This window comes from Myiozetetes cayanensis, unplaced genomic scaffold (genome assembly GCF_022539395.1).
Source record: "Myiozetetes cayanensis isolate MyiCay16 unplaced genomic scaffold, myiCay2020 scf1, whole genome shotgun sequence".
Classification (NCBI taxonomy): Eukaryota; Metazoa; Chordata; class Aves; order Passeriformes; family Tyrannidae; genus Myiozetetes; species Myiozetetes cayanensis.
The window spans coordinates 73,141,905-73,153,334 of record NW_026086604.1 but is presented as its reverse complement, the minus strand read 5'-3'; the positions used below and the strand labels follow the sequence as shown (position 1 = coordinate 73,153,334).

Sequence of the window (11,430 nt, the reverse complement as noted above, 5' to 3'; positions counted from 1 at the left end):
TTGTTGCTATATATTTAAACAGTCATCTGTGACAAGGAAACAAAGATGTCTGTTGACATGAGAATTACTTAAGAAGGCTAAACACAAATCAGATAAGCAGTTATAAAATTGACTTCTGCAAATAGTTATGTTGCCCTTGAGCATGATGAATTGTATCCAGCCGTGTTTGTATGTAAACAGTATCACCTTAACAACACTGTGGTTGGTAGCAGTAACTTTCAATGCCTAATCTATGGGCAGTAAAAACTGGTGGTTAGAGACTTCTCATTTCTAAAGTAGTGCAATTTAGTTTTCAAGCAATTTGAATGCACATTAGAACTGAATTTTAAATACAGAGATAAGGTTAATAGTTGCTGGTGTTTTAGGTCCTTACTTTACTTTCCAGAGTTATCTTGGTATTCCTACAGAAAAGGAATGAAACAAGTAGAAACTAAAGGTTAGGGGAAGAGTGAAAAATAATGAATCTGGAAGCTTGCTCTCTGGTTTAGGGCTTGTTGCTGAAAAACAGTACTTGATGCTTATACTGAATAGTACAATGTTTAGAGCCGGAAGAAAGCAACTTTGGAAACGGAGCATTGGCAGAGTGATAAAGGTAAGGAAAACTGAATTTTGAACTAGGTCTAGAGTAGTAACTATATAATTTGAATAAAGGTTTGACTTGAGTGTGAGGGGGAGGGTGAAGAAAAATGTCTGTTTTAAAAAAGGTGTAAATGGATGATGTTAGTTGCACAATTTTTTTTGAAAGGCAGATTTGCACTGGGAGATATTTATGCATTTGACTAGTGGTACTTGTATCTTGCCCAGATTGTTGCAATGGTCTGGTAATGGTATAATTTCACAAATGTTATATTAGTGCAATGAAGAGTTTGCTGTTAGAACTGGCAGCAAAACAGGGATGGACTCTGCCACCAAGGAAAATAGAAGTGTCACTTCACTCCTGTATTTGTAGGATGGGAATAGAAGTTTGAAGACAGTACTTAGTATTGAGAAACAACAATAAAGTACAGAAGTCAATAAGACCCTTAGACTAATTTCAAAAGCTGGTTATTTGAGCAAATTGTTCCTGAGTCAATACAACGTGATAACAAGTGTGCAGAGCTCTGCTGTTTGAGATTTAAGAGTTGGCTAAGTGGACTGCCCCAATTTTTTAGGGTATGGACTTTTTTGGAATGAGAAAATAAAAAAGTGTGTGTTTGTTGAAAACTCAAGATTCTTGAAAAGATGTAAAATGGTTTGCAGTTTACTTTTATGGGGAAATTCATGAGAAGACTTATACAACATAAAACATCTTAGCAAGTTAAAGGAGAGACAGAGGAATTCCACGCTGGTTAAATAAGTCTTGCATAAGACAGTAAATTAACAATAAAACGTTCTTACTTTTTGACTCTTTCACTATTGAGTGTCTCGGTAAACTGTTGCTCATCTATAAGACTCTGATTTGAGAATGTCTAAATTCAGTGCACAGTATTCTGACAACAAAATGCATCATTTGGTGGATAAATAGTGTTGAGAACAAATTTTATCTTGTGTAGTTATGACTTGCATACTAAGTAAGATTCATGCTAACTCCATTCAGGGTGTCTGCAGACACAGCAGCAACCACAGTAATGTAGAAATTGGCAGTAGTCAATAGCTGGTTTCTGAGCCTGTTGTTTCAAAGAAAGGACCCCTGGAATCTCTAACTTGTGCTCTTTTAGTACCTGCTACTTAAATATATATACTTATACTCTTTTAGCAGTTAGAAAACTTAAAAAAAAATTAATTTAATCCCCATTTGTTGCTTGAGATTGATGATGAGGTGGTTATGATTTAGGCATATATTAAGATGGATTTAGGAATCGCCCCTTTATCTTGCTTCAGGAGAAGATGTCTGTTGAAATTAGTTTTCTGTGCTGAATTATCAGTATTTAGGTATTAGGAATTTTAAGGTTTTATGTAAAATAAAACAAGCTACTTGTTTTGTATAACTGGACTAACCATCAAAGGAGTTTGTAGTTAATTAGTTTAACTTTGGACCTGCATCTGTTGTGCAACTGTGTCCTATGACCTTTCTTACCTTCATAACCAAGAGCAGTAAAAGAAACCCCGAACTAAACTTGTCTGTGTTACTTGTGCAGTTCTTTAAATGGAAAACTGGAGGTAAAGCTGTGCGACACTGTTTATGTTTATGTTTATGACTCTTGTAAATGCTGCTCCTTCTGGATCCTCCTACATCATGGGACATTAGAAAAAAGATTTCATTATGACCTTGATTGGAATTGCTGCTGATCCTTTACAGGGTTTACATGCATGTTATGGCATGTAGCAGCAATTTCTCTCTTAGTGACATAAATGATAGCTTGTGCGTTTTAGCATCCTTCCATCTTTAAGTCATACTCTTTCAGTGTGCTATGAAATTGTGATATATGTGCTATAAAACTGCCTATTCTTGGGTAGTTTTTTTGTATAAATGCTGTTTAGGCCTGTGTACTTCTGTATTGAATCCTGCAGGATGTAAAATATACAAAAATGATGACTGCTGGTTTGAAGTAGTAGATGTGAAGGTAGCTAAAGGGGAGAAGGCAAGAATGAGAGGTAGAAGGCTCAATGTTTCCTTGTAATTCACTCTCTGAGATCCCTAATCCTAAGTAAAGAATATCTTAAAAATGTGTTCTTCTAGTAGTGTGCAAATGGAATCTCAGAAGCTAGACTGGAAGGCAGTTTTCAGTCTAACTTTTGAGTGTTTTAAAATATTTAAATTATTTACTTGCTATTGAAAGCACTGAAGTTAGGTTTCCTCTGCTTTTCTGTGGACAGCGTGATTCTAAAAATGAGACAGAAGTTTATTCTGATGACTGCAACAACTGACGTGAGAGTTTGTGATTGAGCAACAGTTCATTTGAGGAAGAAAAGAAGTTTGTAGAAATGGCAGATTATCAAAATATGGAAGCATGACAGTCAGGGTGTGTTATTGAATTGCATTGTAGCAACTATCAGGAAAAAAAAAAAGCATGAAAATTGCATTAGTTATAGAGATATTCACCATATCAATGCAAATTATTTCCAGAAGTGACGTGATAAATGCAAGTCCATGTCTTAATCTTCATAAAACTATAGCTTTACCATTTAGTTAATACTTTCCTGTTTTCTTTAGGTATGGTTCATTAAATAAGTTAAATAGACTTTAAAGTTTTGTGACATGTTAATGAATACTCTTGTTACTGGGCTTAGACATCAAATATTGCCTAATGCTGCATGAACAGCTACACACTGTAGCTAGTATAGTTGTTATACATGTCGAGATACAGCAATTAAAGGCTTGGAAAGCATTAAAAAACTGGAAACAAAGCTCGGGTCATGTCTTCTCAGTTTGAGAAGAAGGTGCTCATGATTTCAGCCTACATAAACAGCAACTTGTAGAAGAAATGGAGGCTATGAGTATCTGTGTAGGTCGATTTGGTAACTAATAACCAATGTAAGGTGAATACTTTGTATAGCAAAATATCCAGAGTTCTATGATGGAAACACAAGTGGAGTAAAAAAGTAGTCTCTCTGTAGTTTAAGTAAAACAAAGTGCTTTTTGCCGGATTAAATAGAAATTAGTAGAGTATTGGTTGTATTTTTTCTGTAAAGGATGCATCATCACTTGTGTTCACATTACCCAAACAACAGTTTTGAGGATTCTAGTGTTATCATTTAGTGTGAATGAAACTGATTCAGCCAAAAATGGTTACTCTTTGCATCTCTAACTAGGAGGAAAATTTCTACTCTTATTTAAAAACATGCAGGAGAGGCTAATTCTGTGATGACACTTCACTTTTGGGAAACTGGAGATGATATTAGAGGATGAGAGATGTAAAATAGCATAAAGTACTTGTATGAATTAATCTGCTACTATGTTCTTCAGACATATCTGTGTAAAGAACAGGGTTTGTATATTTGTCTTTTACATGAAAAAAATATTTCTAATGCATTCAGCATTTATGAAGGCATGCTAGTAATTACAAGTTTACCAAATATTTGAAAATTTCTTCAGAAAATAGGAAAGATATTTACATAAGTGTATAAAGTACATTATGCAGGTCCTATTGGCTCTGCAAAAGCTTGTGGATAAATCAGTTGTGCATACTTTATAGAGCTACTAGTTTTCTCATAATCACTGGGGAAATAAGGATTGAATTTACCAGCAATGAAACATAATGCTAAATTTCTTTTGAAAATGAAATGATATTAAATCTTGTAATCCACAAGCACAATAATACCAGTAACTATTCCAGAAGGCTATTTTGTCTATAATGTAATGAGGTGTGTTACATATGGGAATTCAATTTAATTAGAAGAGTAGGCATACTGCTTGAAGAATGGTATAATAGCTATAGTTAAGCACATTTGTAAACACTTGTGTATCTTGAGGCTCGTGTTTTGTTTTACTTCTCGTTATATTAAAGAGATAATGTATAAAACCCTAGCTTCCTCTAGCAGCATCTATCTTTATTAGAGAACAGTACAATATGTTCCATGAATAAAAAAGATCGGTCAGAATCCTGTCTTGACTTGATGGTCATACGTGACTAGACTGAAAAGCTGAGACTAAGGACTTAGAGTGTTGAAGACAACTTGCAGAATAACTCAGCTGTACATATAAAACACATTTTTTTGTTCTACAGAGCCTTTCAACAAATTAGTCTTTTGTACAACATTATTTATGATAGAAATGTTGTGATAAATCTGAAAATAGAACACCAGAAACCAACTGTAAAATCATAAGAGGAGTTGCTTCTAAAATTTTGAGTGCCATAAAAACATAAATCACAAGCATGGAAGAATGTAATAGCCTTTACTTTTTAAAATAACTTTTAAAGCTTTCTTTATTTTTGTCTTCAAAATAGATTGTGACTTCTTCATTGTCCACTTTGTGTTTTATGACAGCAAAAGCTCAAGGAAGAGAGGGAGGCTAAACGGGCTCGGCTGGATGGCAGGCATGATTACTTACTAGATACCGTTGCCTCCTGTGTGAATCTGGATAAAGCAGAAGTAGAAGATGCTATTCTTGATGGTAACCAGGTAATCTGATGAGTTTGAACGTGAAGCTCTTATGGTACTTTAGAACTGATATTACCATTAAATACTTGGTGAGATAGTTGTCAGGCTTTGTGTCAGAGATTACTCGAGTCTTCTCACTGAAAAAATATTTTTCAGTATTTTGTAATTAAGTTGAACAAAAGCATTCTTACTCCCAGGATCTAATGTAAAAATACTAATTTTTACATTGATTAAAGTTTCTGCTTTCCAGTAGTTACAGATAGTATGGTAAAACCCGTGACTGTATTTAATAGTGGAACCACAGTGTGAAGTCTTCCAGCTGAATGTACAGCACATATAGATTCAAGAGTCCTGTCCACATCAGGTTGCAAGTTGTTGTTTCCATAAGGCTGCCACCAGCATTTGTGATCTAATTTGTGATCTAGTTTAGCAAATTGAAATAGGTGGAAACTACCTGACAAAATAGAATGGATTATGTGATCTGACTGACTACATGAGGGCTAATGGAGGGGGTAAACAGTTACAAATTCATCTATTGAGGAAACAGTGCATCAGAGTTGATGGTAAGCATTACAGTGGAGATACATTTTGTGGTTTGAAAAGATATCATTGGGGTTTTTTTAAACGTAGGTAGACAACAAGCAGATCATATTTTACTTCCTGATGCTAAAGAAAACATGCTTGTGTTTGAGGTTTTTTTCTTTTTTTTTGTTCTCTTGTATTCTCATTCCATCTTCATACCTTCAATTTATGCATTCCCATTTCAGTGCTAATATTGTTGAGAAAATTAAGAAAATCCAGTAGAAGACTACCAAGACAGAGAGGGACATAAGGGATGTGGAGTATGAGATGAGGGAGAAGAAGAGATTGAGTGCAGTTCTTGAAGGGTAATTACAAAGATGACAGAGCTGAACTATTCCCAGTGGTTGCAGATGATAAGAACAAAGACAAAGCCACAACTTACAAAATGACCATTAAGAGACCATTCTTCACCAGGAGTGTAATGCAGCATGGGGATATGTTACTTCATGTCAGTTGTGGAATTTCAGTCCTTGAGGTTTTTGAGACTCAGCCTAGGCAAAGCTCTAGATGGCCTGACCTGTTGTTGATAATACAGGAGGCTGACCTTGAGATCTCCCAAAAGTCCCTTCCAACATTTCCATGACTCCATGTGATATGAGCAAATAAACTGTGCAGAACGCTGTTGTACGTGTTAAAATGAAGAATTGGTTTCAGCCCTTGTGCATTCTGTCTCTAAATGGGTTTCTTGGCAAACTGTATTGCCTGAGAATAGCTGTCAGATGAAGAAAATATTGGCAGCTGCTATACTTGGAAAGAGAAAAATGTAATAGTTGTTTTGACCTCATCTTGGAGGGCTCAGCCAAGATTTTTTGGAATAGCAGTTTGTCATCTTGGTGAAACTGAGGCCTGTTATTAATGGAAGAGGGATAATTGCAGCTTTCTTCCTGCTGCTAGTGATCTTTTAGCCTTTTTGCTGCACTAGGAAGCACAAATGGGATAAGCAAATATTTCTGAAGATGAACTTGAGGAGGCTTTTTCTGCTGAAGATAGCTATATAGTTAGGGACCACATGAAACAGTGACTCTTAGATCTAGAAAAATAGTGGATTAGGCCAGACTTTCAAGTGCTGATACCTGGATCAGCATACTAGAATAGAACAATTAAGTTTCTTCCTCAGCCTGTATGGCCTATATATTAAATCTGTGGAGCACACTACTAATACATGCTTCAGTGATGCTTGATGGCAGCCTTGAATTCATGGAGAACTATGAAATTGTCCAGAGGCTTAAAATACAAACAAATAAAGGCTTCCTCTGTTGCTATGATATGAATCACAGAATCATTAATGTTGGAAAAGACCTCCAAGATCAAGTCCAACCTTTGGCTGAACACTACCTTGTTAAATAAACCACAGCACTAGTGCCACGTCCAGTTGTTATAGAATAATTGCAGCTGTGTGTTTTCTGCTTTGAATTAGTTAGAATGGCAGTAAGAATAGTGTAGAATAATTGCAGCTCTGTGTTTTCTGCTTTGAATTAGTTAGAATGGCAGTAAGAATAGTGTGGTGAGATACTTCAGTGAGATTGCCACTGTGCTGCCCTCAGGTTGAGATAATACACAGCATGTCCAGTAAGTGGTTGCAGTAAACTGAAACACGGCCTGGCAGTATTTAATTCTGTTCAGTATGAAAATATTGAAACATTTCAGTTAAGTAGGTGTGTGCTGCTAAAGGGAAAAGGCAACCCAATTACTTTTTGAGGAGTAGTAACTGGACCTGGTATAATTTTAGTATTGAATGATGACAAAGTGGTGAGCATTTGTCAGACCTTTATTAAAAATCTGAGCAAGTTAAACTTCTTGTTGTGGGAATGCTATGTATTATGATCTCAACATGGTTTCAAACAGATAGAGCGCATTGACAGATTCCTCGCCACTGGAGGTCTGCGTCATCTGATGTTCTGCTATCAAGATGTGGAGGTAACGGATACAGGTAAAGCAACTTAGGTTCTCCTGCAACATGTGATAGTTGTGCTGAGCAAATGTGCAAGGAAAAAGCAAACAGTATAAACTGCATAAAGTCAAGTTTGGTCATACTGGGGCATCAATCTCTCTTCAGGAAATGAGGATTGATGAAATTATTGAAGCTTATTAATGCACTTCTGCATATTGCTAATGTGAAGCAGCAAGATACTTCCTTGTGAGCTCAGCAACTCTTGTATGAGGGGCTGGAGAATGTTTTTTGATAGTTAAGAGATGACTTTCACACAAGGTGAGCAGTGATAGATGCTCTGCCCCCTCCCCTCCAATCGTACCACCAGTTGGTCCTAGAAGCTATCCACATTTCTTGGCATACAACCATCCACCCAGGTGATCCTGTTACATGACAAATGCCTGCATGAGGCCCTCACTGTGGGCAGAAGGGCTGTTATCCCAGAAGTCTCTTCTGCACATATCCCTTTCCCCAGTGCACCCGTGTTACCATGCTTCTGGGGGAAGCCTTCTTCTCACTTCCCTGCAGGCAGCTCAGGACCCGTGTGACAAGGACATCGTCTCTTTGCTCATGGCTTCTGTCCCAGAGCCTCCAGTGCTGATGCTGTTGGGACTAAGTTCTTTGTGACCTTTGAGAGCCTGTGACTTGTGGGAGTTCAACCCACTTGGTTACCCTGGATGTACATGAAGAGCCTTGTAAGCGTATCTGTGTATATTGGTATAAATGTGTTTACACATAGCATATACTGAGATGAATGTACAAATATGTATTTATACTTCATGCATTTTCAGTATATATGTATGTATATACCTAAAAGGGATAAAATGACTGTTTAATGTAATACAAGCAACTTTAATAAAAAAGTTTAAACACACATAGAAACAAAATTAAATGAAAATACAAACTCAGCGGCTAATTTAGAAATCTGAGCCAGTTTTAGTATGCCTGAGCTGAAGTGGTGAAAGTATGAAGGAGAGAGTGTGAGACAAGTGTCTAAACCTAGAAATCTAATGAGAGTTGCCCTCACCCACCCTCAAACCAATCAGATACCCTGCAGTATGATTGTGGTAGCCTTTGGTCTTTAGGATGTGGTGCTAAATGCAGGGTAACATAGAAAGCGCTAGGAAAAAACCACAAACAAAACACAAACAAATTCTCAGCAACATGTGCATTGGGTGAATAAGCAGAAGTCCCTAAAAGATCATACACACAAGAGGAAAAAAAATGAAATGGTTATGAAGGAGAAAACAGTGGGATGAAGTGAGTGGATTGGAAGCTGCTTTTGTCCACAGCTGCAAGTATGGAGTTACTTGTGATACCATCACAGTGTACAGCTTCTGCTGTATGTTTTTCCTTTGTAGGTGGAACAGAGTTTTCAAAATAATTGTTTGTGCTGATTGTTTAGGACTGTGGTACAGAGGCTGGAAAAGCAAAAATTAAAGCTATGGTGATGCTTAGTGATGCTCAGGAAAGCTAAGTGAATTTTTGTGGTATTACATGCATCTTGTTGGCAAGGGCACTTATTACAGACACCTCAAATACAAGCTGTTTTTCTGTCCCTGATGTGGATCAGCAAACACTTCTGCTAAGGCAGAGGGTGATCCCATGAAGGGTGCCTAGAAGATATTTTGTGTGACCTCTCTCCTTGTTTCCACAAGCACGCTATTTTTTTTTTTTTAACTATGTTAGACTTATGTTTACATGTTTTTAAGGAAAGACAGTTGATAATTGCTCCTTTAAGGTAAATTACTGCATTTTCTGATTTTTCTCTTAATTTTTCATTTTTAAGCAATAGGGCATTATCTGCAACTGCATGATAGAACCGTGTAAGAGCATCTTGAGCTTGGAAAATTTGCTTAAAAGTAATAGAAAACAAGTAAATGAATAGAAATGAAAGGCTTTTGATCTGAGAATTTAAACACTAGATGAAATAGTTCTTACTGTGCTGTGAAGACTCCAAATGCTCTATATTATCTGTGGATAGTTTCCTGAAGTGCCTCCAGGGGACTGGGACTCAGAGATACACACATGATGACTGAACTGTTTGTAGAAAACTTTACTTTGAATAAATAATCACTGGGCCTTAATTATTTCTCTTTTTTTGAATCTATAGAGCACTTTGGCCTTCCAGGAACAGGAACGAACTCCCATTTGATAAAGAAGAAACTTAAAGTATTTGTGGCAGAGGGAAAAGAAGTTGCTTTAACTGGTGTGTGCATTTTCTTCATTAGATCTAGTCTTTCTAAACCCATAACAACTGAGAATATCTATCAGGTAAGAGTTGGTGACTGATGATCTCTCTACATAATCTTGTTTGAAGATACATTTTCACCTTGGAGTATTTGCTCTCAGCACATAATTTGACAGCTGTTGGCATGGAGGAATGAACAAAAGGACACAATTAGACTAAATGAAACACAGGAGTGGAATGGAAAAAAAGACATTATTTTGTGGCAGTAACTCGAAGTGTATCATTGATATGAAGAAATGATGCTAAGAGAAGAAAATTTAAGACACTCCAGAATGACAGAGTAATTAGTCAATACCTAAATAATATGATAAATTTCAATAATTTCTAGCGAATTCAGTAGAAAAACATATAAAAAGAATTTCACTTTTGAGACCATATATGTAAATTATAGATAAACAAGTATTTACTGGTGAATGACTCCTTGTGTTTCTTTTACAGGAAGTAAATTTTAATATGATGAATATAGGTCGAGATGGCTTATTAAAAAGTGTTGAGCAGTTGATTTCAGAAATCTTCATTCCAGCCTTACAGACAGATCGTGGCTGGATTGAACTTGGTGAACCTCAACAAGTGTCCAGTATTAAGCAGGACTTCCTTCATGCCCTTGAAGCATTTGTTAGCGTGCTATCAGGAACTCAGCAAAGTCTGTTGGAAAAGGTAGTGTGTTCATGTGGCAAATAGATTTTGAGCTAACTGTAGAACGTCTTTGGCTCTGCAGCTTTTGAATTAACTGCTGTTGTAGATTACTCATTAAAATGACTTTTTTTTTTTTGAACTGGATAAAAAACCAACACTTTTGTTTGTTGTCATCAGAAACTTATCCTCTGATTTGTTGCTTTGACACTTCTGCAGATACTTCTGTTCTTGTTTGTCCTGTGGCTAGTTCTTTAGAGCTTCTAGACTTCTTGACTCTTCATGGCTGTGGTCACTCTTAAACAGAGAATGATTAATGTATGACAAACCGCTGCTTTAACTGTTGACTCCTATTCAGCTCTTTCGAAGGAAAGCTCATGACAGCACAGCTTCCCGGCGAGTGAATTCTCCAGATTCCAGAATGTAGTTCTGGCTCAAATGAGTTTAATTTAGATTGAGCTGGCAATAGGAAGTGAGATACAGCAAGTACAGCAAGCAGTTACTTTTTAAAATTTCTGGATTATTTGTCATGAACATTTCAGCATTTCAGGTTTTTTGTTAAATCTGTGCTTTAGGTCAATCTGAAGAAATGTGAAACATATGACCTGAGAACTCTAAGAGGACCTTCAGATTACCTGATGGTTGCTAACAGCATAGATGCTCTTGAAAAAATAGAAGTCTGCATGAAAGGATGGACCAAACAAATGGAACAGGTGATACACTGGACAAATGTGAAATATGACAACATCTGAGTTTAATCGTATTGGTGTTATAGCTACCTTTCTACAAATTTATGTGATCCATCTCTTTATTTTAGAGTACTGTTGGTATGTTTCATCTGTTTTTACTTCTCAATCAGAATATTATTGAGAGCGTTTTCATCTACTAGTAAATAGAGCATACATGTCTTTGGAAGCTTAGCTTAGTCCCCTGTCTTTGATAATCACCTGTGGTTGAAGTGAAAAACAGTTAGTGGTTCCCAGTGGGTTCAATGAAAGAAAAAGGAACACAA

At 36.5% G+C, this 11,430-nt stretch overlaps 1 protein-coding gene across 1 annotated transcript in view; it reads left to right on the top strand.

Moving 5' to 3' along the window:
• Positions 1 to 475: 475 nt before the first annotated feature.
• DNAH5 (dynein axonemal heavy chain 5) overlaps positions 476 to 11,430 on the top strand; it is a 113,135-nt gene continuing 102,180 nt past the window's right edge. Inside the window, exons 1-6 of the mRNA XM_050311536.1 lie at positions 476 to 592; positions 4,909 to 5,043; positions 7,450 to 7,534; positions 9,648 to 9,808; positions 10,224 to 10,442; positions 10,994 to 11,131. Of these exons, the coding sequence (XP_050167493.1) occupies positions 515 to 592; positions 4,909 to 5,043; positions 7,450 to 7,534; positions 9,648 to 9,808; positions 10,224 to 10,442; positions 10,994 to 11,131 (816 nt within the window). The 5' untranslated portion in view covers positions 476 to 514. The remainder of the gene's footprint in view (positions 593 to 4,908; positions 5,044 to 7,449; positions 7,535 to 9,647; positions 9,809 to 10,223; positions 10,443 to 10,993; positions 11,132 to 11,430) is intronic.